Raw genomic sequence first — 19,900 nt, forward strand, 5'->3', positions numbered from 1 at the left:
AATTGCATAACAAGAAGTGTTAGCCAAGCGGGAACACTCTTTTGTGCAGGCAAAGAAGAGGTTAACCTTCAGAAGTGACTTCTTAGTGTAACTAGCCGTGTGGGTAGTATACAAAAAGACTGATGCCACTCAAGCAGAATTAAACACTGCTATTATGCTTAACAACCCAGACAGAGGTGTTCACCTGGCAGGAACATGTATTTAAGTTGTAACTAATCGCCATGGGGTGTAAACAAAAGGATTTTTGTCACAAGAGCGGTAAAAGCTGCTATTGTGCTCAATAACACCGGGAGAGTTTTTTTTACAGATCAGAAACAACATTCTATGTGGTTTAAGAGTGAAGCCTTAACAGACATTCCTTTTGTAAATAACCGCTATGGTTAGTATACAAAATCTGTGTCACCAGGCATTTGCATATGCTAATTTAATAGCATCAATGACCCAGTGAGACAGCCTCCTGTTTAGAGACTGCTCCGCCTTTGGACCGGCCTCCAAATCATACAAAGAGCTGACTCGACAGCCTAAGCTGGCGTGCACACTCAACGTAAATGCGTTTTAAATGCTTCACCCAAGCAAGGGCCAATAGTAATGCTGTCTTTATGAGAGAGTGCGCAATTCTTCTGTTTCCAGTGGCTCGAATGGAGAGCTGGGACTGGGACGGGGCAAGGTCTGAGACGTTGTTTTACTGATCGGGAAACAACCTTCTATGTGGTTTCAGAGCAGAGCCTTAAGAGACATTCATATTGTACCTAGCCTGATGGGGGAGTATACAAAATCTTTGTCATGGGGCAGATGCTTTAGTGCCTTAAAATGTGCATGCGAGCGAAGTAGGGCACACGCCACAGTTTGGAGCATCTTCCACGCAACAATAGATACCACATATCATCTGGGGATATGCAAAGCAACATCACCCATATGTCCTAACAGAGGGATGGAGAACTTTACTGGCATATTACACGGGTGAAAACGCTGTAGATGAAGAGCAGGAAGCCCGCAAAGCTTGCGCCGGCGGGAGGTCTCTCGGGAGCGACGCCTACCGTCAATCTTGGACGTAACATCGAGTGAGCGACTTGAGAGATCTACTGTTTCATTGGCCCATGTAAAGGATGATATAAATGAAATATATACACAGTAGAAGTAATAAATAAATAAATAATACATTCACATGTGCATTCACAAATTCATAACCAACTTCAGCTGTGTTTCGACTGCAAAAGCTTCCTTAAACTTTTTACTTTAAGTTACTTTCTAAAACCAATACAAACCTAAAAAGAAAAACACACACACACACACACACACAAACAAATGTGACACCTAAAGCTGGCTAAACAATAGCAGACTCAGAACAACTCGATTTGGGTGGGGGGTGTCACACTTAGTGACTGTTTTCACTGATCTTGCCGTCATAGTCAGTGAGCCTGTCACACTTACCGATTAATAATGAAGGGAAGATGTCACACTTAATGAATCTCTTTGAATTTCTCAACACTTCACTGTCACACCCCATTTTCACAGCCAATCAACCTAAAGCTTTTGAATACACAGGTAATTTTCAATATTACTCCAAGAGTCTGCAGTATCTGCTGTGTTTGGTTGTTTGTTAAAGACATGTCCTATTGAGAATGCATAGCAAAAATAAATTGCATCCTCTTCTTTCATACATTTATTGTCACATTGTGCAAAAAGCTGGGCAACAAATGTGTGTCATTTGGTAGAAAGTGAACTATTCAAAAGTAAGTTAAAGCATGAACTAAATAAAATAAAAGTACTTGTAAGGTATGCATATTTATACATAATGTTATAAAAATGTAGACTACAATATATTTATATAATATAAAGCTGTATACCAATATAAAGCTTATGTTTATGTTACATAAAATAATGTAAGATCCAAGTATTGGATTTTTTTTTCATAGTCACATTGTGCAAAGATCTGGGAAGCAGAAATGTTTTTCTTTCAAGAGTCTGTCATGATATGACATTTAGATATGTCATAAAAACACACTTGTTGACTCCAAAGAGCAATAAGGTTTGGTCGGCTTTCACAAGGTTATATTTAAAAATGGACCAAAACTGGAAAATTTATGTTATGGTTATTTACAGTGTATCCATCATTAGTTGCTTTTGCATTATTCCTGTTCTCACAGTCACAGAGCTTGCTCTCTCTCTTCCTGTGTCTGTTCTGCCGCAATACAAAAGAAGTGATCATAAAGATGGAGTAACTTTTCCTTGTGAAAGTGCATGGTTGTTTACTTATCCAGTCGAAGCTTTTTGTGGAACGCATGTCCAAATGCAGGTTTCAGTAAGTAAAGAAATTCATCCAATAAAAACAAATTGTTGTGGCTCATTTTAGTGAAAGAAAAAAAAGCTTGCTGACAGAATCTGAGTGCGATGAAAACATTCACATCAGCTTGACGTCTTGTCTGTTCTTCAGTAAATGAAGAAGATCACTGGTCAATTGACGAGAACGCAAGACCTGCTTCAGTGACAGAATGGTTTTTTCAATAAAAAGGAAGTGTTTTTTCAGTCTTCGAAGCCATTAACTCAGCAGGGAGTCCCGACAGTCAAGTGATTAACACCGCCCTCTAAGAGATGCTAATGCATGCTGTGTCTCTCTCTGCCTGGCCGGTGATTGTCCCTGCGTTCCAAACGGGATAAATCCACCTCCGAAGGGCACTTCAAAGGGGAACAATCGTGGAGGCCATGTTGAAGGGTCGTTCCAAACCGAAGGGCACTTCAAAAGGGGCATTTCCGTAGGGTTCAACTGATGGGCACTTAGTTGAAAAGTGGACCAGAACCGGACCACACGTCATAAAACTTCAGGGTAGGGTTGCACCAGCTGTACGTAAGTTCTCAAATAAGTTGGGACGTAAAGTTCACACTAAGGGCTTAGTAACTACTAGTTAGTTTGTAACTAAGTCAGTGCTTAATTTGGTTGTACCACCTGCTCTTAAGGCAAGACTAAACTAGTAGGTTGTAAGCTCTCCATAAAGTAATGTGTAGTCGCATAATATAACGTTTACCTGTACTGAACAAATAAACAGCCTTCAAATTTGTACACAAAAGTGTTAAAAAGCCGTGAACTTCATTTAGATCTTGTTACGGTTGATGTTCAAACCTTGTTTACTCACGTAACTGTCAGCTGTAATAAATTATATCCCCATTAAAATACAATACGTAATAAAAGTAGATTTGATAAACAGAATATTTGCCCTGTGTCAGTAACAATATATAGGAACTGGTATCTAAAATAAATAAGGGGTGATAAATAAATACTAACACAACAGGCTGGAAAAATAGACATTTATTCATTTTAATATCCTATATATATTCTGAATGTGTTGAAACTTGACACCGGGCGACACATCCTGAAAACTGCCCCGTTTGAACGGTTTCATGCTGAAGAGCTGCTTAAAAGTAAGTTTTTTCTCTCTCTCATAAATGTAAACAAGTGTAAATGTCAACATCATACTGTATGTCGACAGGATTGAAGCCTATCATGCGAAACATGAGCTCATTGATGTCATAAAATATCAGTCTGCTTTTTTATTCCATCCATTACTCCTGGTCAGAGTCTTCTTTAAATATTTAGTTCATACGTAGGGTTACGTCCTACCTAAGTTTAATGGTGCAATGCTCAAATATTTAATAGTGTGTAAATTGTGACTTAGTGCCCATTTATGCCACAACTAGGCTAAGTTTTAACTTGCGTATAGCTGGTGCAGCTGGCCCCAGGTTTGTTGTAAATTAAATCAACTGCACCTCTAAACACACTCTGGATATCCAAACCAAATCTGTGGTTTAGAAAGGCTTTTAATTATCATAATTAACTTCATACATTGAAACCTCTGGCTTTCTGCTTGAAACTGGCTTTTGTTTGTGTTATTTTTCTGTAAATTCACTTGATCTTTTATTCTAATACAGGAGTTGAAATAAAAGAAATATACACAGTGGCGTTTTATTTATTTAATAAGTGAACACATACTGTACATTTGTATACTGGTTTATTTATTTATTTAAATAAAACAAATATTTAAGCATGAAGCTTAAATTTCTTCATAAAGTCTAAAAGTTTTAAAGCATTTCATTTCAGTTTGCATTCTGAAAATAGTTAATAGTAAGGCAAAATCATGTATAAACATTTCTGATTAGGTGCAGGTGATGGTCATTAGTGTCAGCCTTTGAGTGATGGCAGCAGCTCCTTTGGCTTGGATAGATGACTTTGAAGTGCGTTCGAAATGACTGATATTTTTGAGCCCTACACCCTTCAAACCTCCGAAGCACTCACTCAGGAGGGCAAACCCTCTGAAGGGATTAGGGCATAGGGATGAGCCCTTTGGAATGGAACGCACCCTATGTTAATGAAGCTAACACCTGAAAATTATTGGAAAAATCAGCTAGTGAGACACCGCCTTAATAGAGCCTTTTCACACACTGTGATGGCATGTTTTCCCCTTATTTAGCAGTGTTACGAATTGAGCACTGACACATTTCACAACGAAACGACACGTGAAATCGAACTTGCGTAGCAGGGTGTGTCTGCGTTCACGTACTTTTTTTTGTACCTGATTCCAGGGTAATATCAGACAAAGTATAATGTTATAAATATACATTAAATAATTAAAACATTGCAAATATAAAAAAGTTTGCTAGACTAAAGGCCCAAACATACTCTACGCAAGTACGTGAACGCAGACGCACCTTGCTACGCAAGCTCGATTTCACATGTCATTGCGTTGTGAAATGTGTCAGTGCTCAATTCATAACCCAACGCAAGTACGCGTTGCATTCTCAGTGTTGCTGCAAGGGGCGCTAGAGTGGACTTTCTTCTTTCAATCAACAACTGTCATGGCTGTCTCGGACATCAATTTGAGTTGAATCTTTTCAAAAAATATATATGACTTTTTGTCCCCAGTCCATTCAAACTAACTTGTTTTTTAACTTCCCCTCTCCTCAACGATCGACACTGCAAAATGTGCATTGCAGGATAGTCTCTTCTTGAGGGAAAGTGCTACATGCACAATAATTTGATTGGAAGGCACATAGATGTCAACACTAGACACATAAACCTTAGTAATGATGACACTCATCAAACATTAAGTAAAAGATAAGCTCTTAAAGGTATAGTTCATCTAAAAAGGAAAATTCTCTTATCATTTACTCACCCTCATGCCATCCCAGATGTGTATGACTTTATTTCTTCTGTAGAACATAAATGGAGATTTTTAGAAGAATTTATCAGCTCTTTTGGTCCATACAATGCAAGTGCCCAAATTTTGAAGCTCCAAAAATCACATTAGTGCAAAGTAATCCATAAGACTCCAGTGTTTTAATCCATATATTCAGAAGCAATATGATAGGTGTGGGTGAAAAACAAAAAAATATTTTTTAATATGAATTCTTATCCCTGCTCAGTCAGTCTCCACTTTCAACTTTCACATTCTTCTTCTTGTGTTCTTTTTTTTTTTTTTTTTTTTGTGATTCGCATTCTTCATGCATATCACCCCCTACTGGGCAGGGAGAACTTTTCTAGCAAAAAAAAGACTTTATTTATAAGACAATATTTATCTGCTTCTCACCCTCACCTATCATATCACTTCTGAAGATATGGATTAAAACTCTGGAGTCATATGGATTGCTTTTATGCTGCCTTTATGTGCTTTTTGGAGCGTCATAATTTTGGCACCCATTCACTTGCATTGTATGGACCTACAGAGCTGAAATATTCTTCTGAAAATCTCTGTTTGTGATCAGCAGTAGAAAGTCATACACATTTGGGATGGCATGAGGGTGAGTAAATGATGAGAGAATTTTCATTTTTGGGTGAACTATTCCTTTAACATCACCACAAAACTATTAACTAACAGTGATGCCAAAACAACAACACCACAAATAAAATCCTGCAAATAGCATAATAAATAAATAAATAAATAAATAAAACTGCATACAACACTAACATCATTATTCATTCATGCAGCAAAGCTGGCAAATCTTTGTTTGTTCAGGCAACTTTAAGTGAGTTGAGATGACAAATACGCTTGTTAATTCAACTTAGAGGGGTCACGACATGCCTTTTTGATTTTAATATGTTCCTTGAGGTTCACTTATGATATTGAAAAGTTTGTTTGCACAAAAAAAAGCCATGTATTTGTAAAGCATGATCATTTTCCACCTTCATTCTGACCCTCTGTCAGAAATGCTCTGTTTGGGTGCTGCTTCTCTTTTAAGACTTGTTTGTAAATGCCCACTCTTATGACTCGCTCTCTGCTCTTGACTGACCTGCTCTCTCCTTGCCATCTCACTGCTCACCACAAGGGATGGGCAATACCACTTATTTTCTTATCGATCCGGTATCAATAATACCAAGTCCAATATCGTCGATACAGATACCAGTACCGATACCTCTATTAAAACACTAGGGGTCCCTATACAAAACGCCACGACTAACTGAACTGTGTTATGTGGACTGGCGGTGCGAGACGGACAGACCTCTGCGTCCCTCGTAGCCAGCGCACCCGGCCGTCACGTAACCTCCCCCAACGCTCTTACAGGCATCAAACGGACCCCTGATCCTTGGGGACAAGTCGACTGCCCAAAATTAGGGACCGGCTGACCCAGCCACGGCCTCTTCTCTTTTTTCTCGCCAAAAGGAATGAAATCGTTCAGCTGGGGGCCATATAGGGTCCGTTCATCAGGGGGTGTCCCTCCCAAGGGGAGGACACCGCGGAGACCACACCCCACCCGCAGTGGGGAAGAAGTTTTGAGTTCTGAAACAATGACCTATAATATGTCAAAAGATCAAGGACAATTTGATTCCTCATGTCATGACCTCTTTAATGACAAGTTGATAGAATCACAACTTAACATGTAAAGTAGGCTGGAAAATGTAGTTGTCAACTCCAAAAAGCACCTTGATACAGCTAAACGTCAAAATATTTTTTACAGTGATGGGGTTCAGGTCTGGCCTTTGTGCAGGTCAGTCAAGTTCTTCCACACTAGATACAGTAAACCATTTCTTTATGGACCTTGCTTTGCGAACAGGGGCAATGTCATGCTGGAATAGAAAAGGGCTCTCCCGAAACTGCTGCCACAAAGTTGGAAGCACATAATGCACTAGAATGCCATTGTATGGAGTGGCATTGTGATTTGTCTTCACTGGAATTAATAGAGTAACCAAACTCAGTAACTGGAAGGGGGTATCCATATACTATTTGCACATAGTGTACTTTAATATTGACTGAACATGACAAAATGACAACAACATGACAAGAAGTCAGCAACTTGACAAAAAAAATCAATAAAAAAAAAAATCAATATATACATTTCTTGTAGTGAATGCGTCAGCACATGTACCTACACGTTTGTGTGGTTGTTTGCAAATTGCATGTGTGTATGTATTTGTTTGTATGTGTTTATGTAAAATACATAAAACATAATTGAAATGAACTGAACTGATTTTTGAAAACTCACATAAATGGGAAAAGTGCTCCCGTTACAATCAAAGAAGCTATTAATATCAAAACCATGCAACAGCAGCTCATGAAGGGGTGTGCACATTAAAACGCTGATGCCCTTATGAAGGTGATTTGTGTTTTAAATGTATTTCATGTAAAGAAATATTATTCTCTCTGAAATATACATGTAAACCAAGTTAAATCCCTGAAATGAATGCAGTACAAACAGGTATTATCTGATTTGAATGGCAAAACAAGGGAGAACAAGTAATGAGAGGAAGACGAATGACACAGAAAACGCAAACAATATGGACTATCCTTTTGCAAAATAAGCTTAACGCAAATTTATGGAACTTGCGGTTACATGATAATTTCAAAGTTGCTAGCCTGTTATTATGTATCTGCTATTAAATATGGTGCTTCTGGGACTGTTCCAAAATATGAAGGACAATGTCTGTGTGTCTTGAAACACATATTGTATACTGAAAGTGTTCCATTTTGCCCTGTTGAACTGACCTGAAATATAATGCATATTTCTACAAAATGTTAAGACTCTGAGAGAAAAATAAGAGAGTGCTATGACAACATTCTCCCCTTAAGTCCATGGACTTCTTGGTTTCAGTAACCACAGCTTATGATATGTGTGTTGCCAACCCCTTTCCCTAATTGCCCCTTACCACTAAAACCCCTTCTGTTCCTCTGAAACTTGCAGAGGGATCTTTCCACTGCATGCTGCTGTGATGAACATGCTCTTTGGGACCTTCATTACATTCCAGAGAAAGAGACCAAGAGATATATAAGAAAAGTTATAAGAGACAAAGAGGAATAGTATATCATACTACTACCGACTTCCATTTAAACAGTGTATGTTTACTGTAAATACTATGCTTATTGTCTGTATGCAGGGAATAATGTTTGCAAAATGTGCCTTATACAGCAGAGCACACTGTGGTATCCCACAATGCAATTTGTTCGACTTAAGTTTCCTTTTCTAGAGTGACAAATGAACATGATATAATATCATCCAGGAATTTTTAACATCTCAATTTATCATTTGATTGGACTTCAAAAGTTTCGAAATTTTAAAATTGGATTGTAAATGCTAAATAACCACAATATTTCTTCATTATTTAACTAGCTGAATTAAATATGCAACATAATGAGATCATGTGACATCAATGACACATACTGTTCTTTGAAACATTTATTGTTATTACAGCATACTGCTTCATATACTGTTTTTTTTAAGAATAGTATGGCAGTATACAGCATACACATTGTATAGTATGCAGTAAGCAGTATGCTAGAATTCCATTGAAAACACAGCCAGAATCAAAAAGAAAGAAAGAGACTGGGACAAATGATTGGATGATTGCATCATGTTTATTTACTGTTAAGGTGTACTCTTAATGCACTTATTTGTTTATGTTCGCCTTGAACTTACACAAACACCTGGCGGTGTGGATGCAGCATCATTGCAACACAATAGATTTTAGTTATCAGTGCCATTGTTGAAATTCTCTGTTCACAGTCAGCCATGATTAATTTAATCCAAGAGTGAAAGTTTCCAATAACAGGGCAGAGAAAAGTGAGTAGTATTGGGTTGGTCATGTGATCATAGCATGGCAGCCCCCATAAGGGGACCCTCTTCATGCCGAGAGTGTGCGTGGATTTTGTACCTACAGTATGTTTCAAAATTACTAATCACTTCTTTAAGTTTTTTAATTAGGGAAAATAGTAGGTATTCTTTGCAGAACAGCAAACTATAAGACAACTAACTTGAAATGTCAGAGTGAATGAACCGTATGTTATTCCACACTAAATGAATGAGGGTTGTGAGAAAATTAAGACATAGCTTTGACTCCATTACTTCTCCCGGACAAAACATTCAACTTTGACTGTGCTAATCAAGATGTTTCCTGAGTCCAATTGTGCAAGAGCGCTCCCGTACACACATGTACAAGAAAATAGCCAGCAGTGTCTTATTGTCCAAACATTTCCCCTATTCATCTGACCTGAGGTAGCCTTACCGCATGATGATGAGTAGCTACTGTCTAGAGCCAATTCCTGCACAAACCCTTTTCCTCTCCTATTGCCTAGAGTCATCAGGTTAAAAAGACACCTGTAAAGATACTGAGTAAATTGTATGTGACAGTTAAATGGTCTTTTAATCAGTATCTCTTTTCTTTATATGTACTGCATACAGTATGTTCCTCTTTATCTGAGTCAATGGGATTTTGTGTACTGTATGTTGCATTAGAGCTGTTTGTGAATCACTCATTCACAACACGCAACTCCCAAAGAAAACCAGAATATAATAAAAGGGACATGCAAACACACACATAATAACATGAGCCAAGCCAGACACACATGCCATGCGGAAGATTTCCTTTGGCCTATTAATGGTTTCCAGATGCAGTGTGAATGGGGCAGAGACAGAAAGGGGGTCTGTTTGGCAGCCGCTCACTTGAGAAAGCCTTTGTTGATATCACCCCACATCAGTACAGCTAAACTTACAACCACCCTCACATTTAAACTATAGACTCAGCTATTTAGTCATTATCTAAAGAATGTTGGATAGAGGGGGCCTGGGTAGCTCAGTGGTAAAATACGCTGGCTACCACCCCTGGAGTTCGCTAGTTCGCTAGTTTGAATCCCAGGGAGTGCTGAGTGACTCCAGCCAGGTCTCCTAAGCAACCAAATTGGCCCAGTTGCTAGGGAGGGTAGAGTCACATGGGGTAACCTCCTCGTGGTCGCTATAATGTGGTTTGTTCTCGGTGGGGCACATGGTGAATTGAGCGTGGTTGCTGCGGTGGATGGCGTGAAGCTCCACACGCGCTATGTCTCCGTGGCAACGCGCTCAACAAGCCATGTGATAAGATGTGCGGGTTGACTGTCTCAGATGCGGAGGCAACTGGGATTCGTCCTCCGCCACCCGGACTGAGGCGAATCACTACGCGACCACGATGACTTAGAGTGCATTGGGAATTGGGCATTCCAAATTGGGAGAAACGGGAAAAATCCAAAAAGATTATGAATAGAATGTTGAATGTTTTCTATCCAAGATGTTGGATAGAAAATATTATTTTCATCTTAGGCACAATTGGAAAAAAAATAAATAAATCTCTGGCATTCTTGCATTCTTACAGCATACAAAGATGAGTGGCACATTACATTTTGTTTGAGAGATATAAAGAGGTGTGTGAGACTATGCAACTTTAGCCTTTTTCTTTGCTTCCTCTCACACACACAGTCACAGTGATACGCACATCTCTGGGCAGGATTTTAGCAGACATACTGGAATGCCAGAGCTGAGTCTGAGCTGAGTCCCTTCATCATTATGCCAAAAGCATGAAGCAATTATGATGTCATAATCATGCGTGAAAAATGTTAAACTCCTTCCAACTCCGATAACCCCCCTAAAGGCATCATAGGTGGATTTCCTTTTCCAAGAGATCTAACTTACTTGTGATGAAAACCGTATTACTGCATGGGCTATATTTTTGTGATCGCACTAAGCACAGCACTATGCACAACAAACATTCTAAGCACAATTTTCATGCTAGCGCAATTGGCCATGGGTGGGAGTGTTTGCGCTGTCTGTGGGTGTATGCACATAAACTGAGGGTGTATTGTATGTTAATGAAGTGGCGCAAAGCGCAATTTGTTATTTTCCTAAGAAATAAGTCATTTTGAGACGTTTGAGAAGTACCTCTATTCTAAGTGCAATTATTTTTAAGTCACTGCAAAAGGGGCAGGTGGAAGAAGTTGGAGAGAGTAAAATGTTTGGTTTTGGGAAGGTGGTTATATACAAATGTTTTACCACTGCATTATTTTGATAATATTTTCATTTCGTTTTAAGTGTAATTTGAATTTATAAATATGTTTGGTTTAATTTTTTTCATGTTTTCAATTAATTGAATGAATTTTATATTTTAAAGCAAAATCGACCAGTACTGTAGAATTGAAGTGTGTGCAAAAATCCACAGCCTTACCTGGAAGGCCGTTACAATCACTGTTAATAGAAGACATGATTTGTGTGTCAGTTGATCAAAATTATTAATAATACTTCATTCCCTATAATTTTTTGTTTGTTTTGTCACTTAATCTTGTGTTTTTCATTCTGGATGTCATCTGTCTAATTGCCTACGACAGAAAAACACTTTTGGATATTGTTTCATATGTCGCTCAATGCAAACCAGAATTTGAGTTCCACAACGCTGACGCTGTGTTTAAAAACAAGACCAGAGCCCTTCGTCTGTACCACCCGGTTGCGACCTCGAAAGCAGAAAAGAGGAAGGAGAGCCAGCATCCTCGTCAGACTGAGATGTCGTGTTAACCGGCCCCTGCTCCCCAGCATTTTACTGGCGAATGTTCAGTCACTGGACAACAAACTTTGCGAGCTAAGGGCACAGATCTCTTTCCAACGAGAGATGCAGGACTGCTGCATTATCTGCCTCACAGAGACCTGGATGTCAATGGAGGTTCAGAATAATCCAGTGCTGGTCGGACCAGTTGGATTCTATGCTAAAAGACTGTTTTGATCACATGGACTGGGAGATGTTCTGGTCCGCCTCTGATGACGACATCGAGGTCTATGCAGATTCTGTAATGTGTTTCATCAGGAAGTGCATAGAAGACGTGGTGCCAACCAAAACAATATGGATCTACCCCAACAGAAAACCGTGGATTAACGGCGAAGTCCATGCAGCACTAAATGCGCAGACCTACGTTTTTAATTCAGGGAACAAGAAGGAGCAAATACAAGCCAGTTATTCCCTCTGTAAAACCATCAGAGCAGCAAAACATCAGTACAGGGACAAAGTGGAGTTACAGTTTAATACCAGTGACACTAAAAGCTTGTGGCAGGAAATCAATAACATCACTGACTTAAAAAAGAATAGACACTCCCAAAAAAAACACCACCGCCTCTTTTCCGGATGAGCTTAACACCTTCTGCGCTCGCTTTGAGGTGAACAAGCCCTCGCGGAGAGAGCTTCCATGACTAACACAGCAGAGGTTAGTTCACTTACTCTCTCTGTAACAGATGTTACTCAAACGGGTGAACATTCGCAATGCCACGGGTCCGGACGGCATCCCGGGTCACGTCCTCAGAACATGCACAGGCCAACTAGCGGGTGTTTTCACTGACATTTTCAACCTTTCTCTCTCCCTGTCTACAGTTCCCACATGCTTCAAAACGTCTACCATTGTAACTGTACCGAAGCAAACTAAAATCAACTGCTTAAATGACTGGCATCCTGTTGCTCTGACTCCCAAAATCAGCAAATGCTTTGAGAGAATAATCAGAGATCACATTTGCTCTTTGCTGCCTGCCTCTCTGGATCCACTACAGTTTGCTTACTGTGGCAGCCGCTCCACTGATGATGCCATCGCTTTCACTCTACATACTGCTGTCCCACCTGGACAAAAGGAAAACATATGTGAGAATGCTGTTTGTGGACTACAGTTCAGCATTCAACACCATAGTGCCCTCCAAGCTTGACGTTAAGCTCCGGGCTCTGGGCTTGAACAGCTTGCTGTGCAGCTGGATCCTGGACTTCCTGTCAAGCAGATGCCAAGTGGTCAGAATGAGCAGCAACATCTCTACTCCACTGACTCTCAACACTGGAGCTCCACAGGGCTGCGTCCTCAGCCCACTCCTTTACTCTCTCTTCACCCATGACTGCATGGCCACACACAGCTCCAACGTCATTGTCAAGTTTGCAGATGACACAGTGGTGGTTGGCCTGATCACAGATGACGATGAAACGGCTTATAGAGAGGAGGTGCGTTCCCTAACACGCTGATTTCAGGAGAACAACTTCTCTCTCAACATCAACAAGACCAAGGAGCTTGTGGTGGACTACAGGAGACTGGATAAAGAACACAGCCCCATCACTATAGATGGAGCACCAGTGGAGAGTGTCTGCAGCTTTAAATACCTCAGAGTTCACATCTCTGATGACTTCACATGGTCTGTCCATACAGAGGCTGTAGTGAAGAAGATGCACCAGCGGCTCTTCTTCCTGAGATGACTGAGGAAGTTTGGGATGAGTCACAACATCCTCAGATCGTTCTACATGTGCACTGTGGAGAGCATTCTGACTGGCTGCATCGCCGTCTGGTATGGGAACAGTACTGCTCTCAAACGCAAAGCTCTGCAGAGGGTAGTACGATCACTCCAGCACATCACTGGAGGTGAGCTTCCCTCCCTCCAGGACATCTAAACCAGACGAAAGCAAGGAAAGCATGGCAGATCATCAGAGACTCCAGCCATCCAAGCCACGGACTGCTCTCACTGCTACCATCTGGCAGACAGCACCACAGCATTAGAGCCCACACCAGCAGGCTGCGGGACAGCTTTTTCCCTCAGGCCATCAGACTGCTGAACTGCTAAAAACATACCCTAGGACCTTAACACTAAATTCACTGGATTTAACTGGACTCAATATATATATATATATATATATATATATATATATATATATATATACAGGGTTGGGAAGTAACAGAATACATGTAACGGGAATACGTATTTAAAATACAAAATATAAGTAACTGTATTCCACTACAGTTACAATTTAAATCATTGGTAATTAGAATACAGTTACATTAAAAAAGTATTTTGATAACTGAAGAGATTACTTTGCATTTTATTGTCATTTGTTTCATTTTATATTTAGTGCTTTCAGATGGAAAACATTTATACATATAAATGATGCGATCCAAAGTGCATTTGAACAGCGGTGAAACACTTTCTTATGATGTCTTACATTCATACGAGCAGACAGAGATGTAAGTTTGAAGTAAGTTTGGAGAACAAGAAATAGAAATAAACCTTGTGTAAACTGTCAGCTTTACGTTAAGCTAAAATGCTATTTCTAGCAATTTTACATGCACATGTTACCAGGCACGATCATATTTTTTTATCAAGAAAATTCACGTTGGATCATATTTTCTTTTTTATAGTAAGATCTTTGATAATAGGGCAAAAATCTTATTCTTGATAATAATTTTTATATTGTTTTCCTGTAAAAATATCTAAAAAGCCTTAAAACAAGATTAGTTTATCTTGTTTTACAAAACAATACTGCATAAGATATTTAGGTTTTACAGAGAATGTATTTTTAACATCTGTATTTTGTCTTACTGTACTGGCAGAGTTTTTATCATCAAAACAAGTGAAAAAAATCTACCAGTGCTGAAGAAGTAATCCAAAGTATTTAGAATACGTTACTGACCTTGAGTAATCTAACGGAATAGGTTACAAATGACATTTTACAGCATGTATTCTGTAATCTGTAGTGGAATACATTTCAAAAGTAACCCTCCCAACCCTGAATATATATATATATATATATATATATATATATATATATATATATATATATACTGTATATACACTACCGGTCAAAAGTTTTGAAACATTTACTCATTCTTTATTATAATTTGTTTTACATTTTAGAATAATAGTAAAGTCATCAAAACGTCCTGGTTACTTGCATAACCTCCGTTCCCTGATGGAGGGAACGAGACGTTGTGTCAATGTAGTGACACTAGGGGTCACTCTTGGGAGCCCGAAACACCTCTGGTCTTTGATAAAAGGCCAATGAAAATTGGCAAGTGGTATTTGCATGCCACTCCCCCAGACATACGGCTATAAAAGGAGCTGGTATGCAACCACTCATTCAGATTTTATGCTGAGGAGCCAAGACAAGGTCCGGCCATTTCAGCAGGTAGTTCAGCGTTGTGGCAGGAGGGACACAACATCTCATTCCCTCCATCAGGGAACGGAGGTTACGCAAGTAACCAGGACATTCCCTATCTGTCACTCACTTGACGCTGTGTCGATGTAGTGACACTAGGGGTGCCTATACAAAACGCCGCAACTGGCTGAACTGTGTTACGTGAACTGGCGGTGTGTGACGGGCAGACGACTGTGTGCCTCGTAGCCAGTGCACCAGGCCGACACGTAACCTCCCCCAACATAGTTATGAGTGTCAAACGGCCCTTCGGGGACAAGTCGACTACCAAAAAGATAGAGACAGGCTAAACCAGTTGTAGCCTCTTTTCCCCTTCTTTTTTTCCACTCCATAAAAAACAAGGGGGATTATCCGACTGGGCTGCCAGGTCTAGTCGGGGGGTGTCCCTCCCAAGGGGAGGACACCGTGGAGACTACACCTCGCCCAAAGAGAGGGGGAAATATTTAAGTGGAAAAATATGTCACATGGTCTTGCCGACCATGTAGAGAGTCTCATGGTAGATCCTACCCAATGGGGGAGGAGTTACTACAAACACGGAGACTGTGGCAGAGGGGGCTCTGCCAAAGGAAGACGCAGTTTGCCAACAGGGAAACGAATTAGCAGAAGATATGCATCGCATGGGGTTACTTTACAGGGAACCGCCACATGCGGCGCACATACCCCAGAACAGGGCTCTTATTAGCACATGTACTGGGCCAGCAGCGAGTCTCTCCGAAAACTCGACTGCCACAGGGCTCGGAGGAAGTCAACCAGGGAACATAGTTTGTGAACACTACTGGGAATAAATGGCGCATGACTTCAGCTCAGAGGAGGTGAAAGGCGCTATGTGCAAGCGATACACCCGGCCGGCTATCCCGGGCTTATCCGCTTGTATTGCGTGCCACTACCTGGGATGAAACCGGTTCCACTCGGAGGTTGTAGAACCTTGCAAAGGTGTTGGGTGTTGCCCAGCCCGCTGCTCTGCAAATGTCTGTTAGAGAGGCACCCCTGGCCAGGGCTCAGGAGGCCACTACACCCCTGGTAGAATGGGCTTGTAGCCCAACCGGGGGCGGCACGTCCTGGGCATGATATGCCATAGCTATGGCGTCAATGAGCCAGTGGGTGATCCTCTGCTTGGAGACAGCGCTTCCAAAGCAGACAAAGAGCTGCTCAGAGATCCTAAAGCTCTGCGTACGATACAAATAGATGCGTAAAGCGCGCACCGGACACAGCAACGACAGGGCTGGGTCTGCCTCCTCCTGGGGCAGCGCTCGCAGGTTCACCACCTGGTCCCTAAAAGGGGTCGTGGGGACCTTGGGCACATAGCCCAGTCGGGGTCTCAAGATCACATGAAAGTAGCCCGGACCGAACTCCAGGCATGTTTCGCTGACAGAGAACGCTTGCAGGTCTCCTAACCTCTTGATGGAAGTGAGTGCAGTCAGGAGGGCAGTCTTCAAGGAGAGTGCCTTAAGCTCAGCTGACTGCAAAGGCTCAAAGGGGGCTCTCTGTAGACCCTGAAGAACTACAGAGAGGTCACATGAGGGAACGAGGCACGGTCTGGAGGGGATCAGCCTCCTGGTGCCTCTCAGGAACCTGATGATCAGGTCGTGCTTCCCTAAGGACTTACCGTCCACTGTGTCATGGTGTGCTGCTATAGCAGCAACGTACACCTTCAAGATGGAAGGGGACAGCCGCCCTTTGACAATGTGAACCTACAGGGCTTGGATGGGAGCTTTGGGCGTCCACGCCAGGTGGCGGCGCTCTGCGGGCATAGGTGCACCGCGAGCACCTTATCCACCAGGGGAATCGCCGTATAGCCCCTGGCTGCCCCGCCATTGAGGGTAGTGGGTGCGGGGGAACTGAGAAATCAGGACCGGGCAGTAAAAGGTGCCTCCCACGATTTTGTCAGCTCCTCGTGCACTTCTGGGAAGAAAGGCACTGGAGCGGGGCGTGGCTGCTTTGAGCAGCACCACAAGCCCAGGAACCAATCATCGAGCCGCGAGGGTTCAGGAGAGAGCGGAGGGTTCCACTGTAGCCTGATGCTCGCGGCCGCCCGGGAAAGCATGTCCGTCATCTCTGCATCAGCCTGTGACTGGGCAATCGACCCCGAAGCGGGGAGCCCAGCTGAGGCTTCTGCGTCCAACTGGACTCCGATGCTGCGCTCGAGAGCTCACCAGCTTTGCGCGCTCCGAACAAGAGGTCGAACTTGCCGTGAGATGAGCCGGTGGACTCATCTGGAAGCCCGATCGGGGCAGACGAGCGTGCTGGGGAATGGGAGGTCGGCGGGGGGATACCCGGCGGAAGCGATCCCATTGGAGTCCCCAAATCGCCCCCAGTGCTAGCCGTGCTGGCCTCAAACCCGTAGGTAGAAGGACCGAGGCTGGGAGCCTCCGTGTGGGTCGCGCCCAGACACGAAATACAGCGATCATGACCGTCTGTAGTTGAGAGGTAACGACTGCAACCAGGAATAACACACAATTGGAAAGGCATCTTTAAAAAGACACGTCTTTAAAAAGACGTTCCGTATGAGCCGCTCTTTTAGAGAAATATACCCTTTCAGAAAAATATACTCTCTTTTTTCTGCCGAAGCGCCCAGGGGCTTTCTCTGCAGTGCACCAGTGCAGAGGAGGGAGAAGCTGCTGAAATGCGCCATCAGATCCAGCAGAGGTGAATGAACAGTCATGAGAATTCAGCTCAATGAGCATGACCGTTTGGCTCCGAAGAGAAAATCTGAATGAGTGGTTGCATACCAGCTCCTTTTATACCTGTATGTCCGGGGGAGTGGCATGCAAATACCACTCGCCAATTTTCATTGGCCTTTTATCAAAGACCAGAGGTGTCTCAGGCTCCCAAGAGTGACCCCTAGTGTCACTACATCGACACAACGTCGAGTGAGTGACAGATAGGGAACTATGGAGTAACATAAATGGAAATATGGGAATTATGTTGTGACTAAAAAAATCCAAAATAAATAAAAACTATGTTATATTTTAGCATCTTCAAAGTGGCCACACTTTGCCTAGAATTTGCAGACATGTACTCTTGACAATTTCTCAACCAACTTCTTGAGGTATCACCCTGGGATGCTTTTTAAACAGTATTGAAGGAGTTCCCATCTATGTTGGGCACTTATTGGCTGCTTTTCTTTATTATTTGGTCCAAGTCATCCATTTCAAAAACTTTTTTTTTTATTATTAAATTTTAGTTTTATAATGAAATAAATTAATATGTTGGCACAATTATATTTTTGTCTACAAAACTAATTTCAAACATTTAAGCATAAGCCTTCAGATTAAAGGATTTTTAAGATCATGAGAAACATTTCAATCAAGTGTTTCAAAACTTTTGACCGGTAGTATCTATATATATATATACTACCGTTCAAAAGTTTAGGGTCATTTGCTCATTCTTTATTTTTATTTTTTTCACATTTTAGAATAATAGTCATCATAACTATGGAATAATAGAAATGGAAATATGGGAATTATGTTGTGACTTAAAAAATCCAAAATAAATCAAAACTGTGTTAAATTTTAGCATCTTCAAAGTGGCCACACTTTGCCTAGATTTTGTTATATATATAACATCTATTATTATTAATATCTACCCCTTCATGCACATCTGAGAATTAATGACAACACAATAGTATATGCCACACATCACTGCACTTTATGTATACTGTACTTAATTCAGTGCAATTGCCTCTAACTGTTCAGTTTGTATATTGTGTAACGTGTATTGTATAACATGAAAACTGTGTAAACATCTATGTATTGTTATTCTGTATAGTGTTACATTGTCATTCTGTATATTGTTATTCTGTACACTGTTATATTATTATTCTGTACATAGTTATATTGTTATTTTGTACATAGTTATATTGTTATTTTGTACATTGTCATATTGTTATTCTGTACATTGTTATTCTGTTAAGTGTACTTATACTTATTGTACTTACATGTATGGCTGCAATGTCTGGACCACGCACATAAGCTTTTTACACATCATTTCACTTGTGTAATGGCGTAGTGACAATACAAGTGAGTTGAGTTGAGAAATGCCAAAACTTCATGTACCTTGCCTGCAGGCTTTGCGTGTATGATGTATTGCATTGTGCTGCACTTAGCACTCTTAAAATAGGGCCCTAGAAATCACAGAGTCAATGAGATCCTCTGTTGGTTTGAGAAAGTAGCATTGGCAGATGCATTGAAAGTCAATTCGTTATTGTCTTTCATATTTTTGAATCATGATCCCTTCAAGAACTGAGCACACAGGTATGTTTTTATAATATCAATATGATTTTGACAGCTTAGGGCACACAACCAAACTATCTGACTTCACTTCATACTGAATAAAGGTGTGAAAACACAGGAAGTGTGATGCTTCTTTTAGCTTTTTTCTGTGATAAAAAGGAAATAAAGAGGTACAGGAAGGAGTAAAGAATTGCATCTTACCACTTCTGTCCCCCTGCTGTGTGTTGTTGGACAGTGTAGCCAAACTGAGTCTGCCTGGGGCCCTTTATGATCCTGTGGTTCCTGGTGTCAATGTTGAAACAGTCATGGAACCCTGTAAGCAGACACAGACAATTCAGATATGAACCATTCGCAGTTTACTTGGACAGAAGAGTGCATTTACTGCCGAGGGCAATAGATTCTAAGAGCAAAGGAGCTCCAGCAATGACCCAAAACTAAGATGGATGAT

General features: G+C 41.2%; 1 protein-coding gene across 3 annotated transcripts in view; it reads right to left on the reverse strand.

The window, feature by feature from the left end:
* LOC127443684 (integrin alpha-11-like) overlaps positions 1-19,900 on the reverse strand; it is a 106,838-nt gene that overhangs the window by 78,260 nt on the left and 8,678 nt on the right. For 2 of the 3 annotated variants that reach the window (XM_051702478.1, XM_051702470.1), the window contains exon 2: positions 19,654-19,765. In XM_051702478.1, coding sequence (XP_051558438.1) covers positions 19,654-19,765 — 112 coding nt within the window. Of the gene's footprint in view, positions 1-19,653; positions 19,766-19,900 lie in introns of those variants that run through there. The other variant, XM_051702487.1, reaches the window with a different exon arrangement.

The sequence above is a fragment of the Myxocyprinus asiaticus genome, chromosome 1 (assembly GCF_019703515.2).
Source record: "Myxocyprinus asiaticus isolate MX2 ecotype Aquarium Trade chromosome 1, UBuf_Myxa_2, whole genome shotgun sequence".
NCBI classification, from domain to species: Eukaryota; Metazoa; Chordata; class Actinopteri; order Cypriniformes; family Catostomidae; genus Myxocyprinus; species Myxocyprinus asiaticus.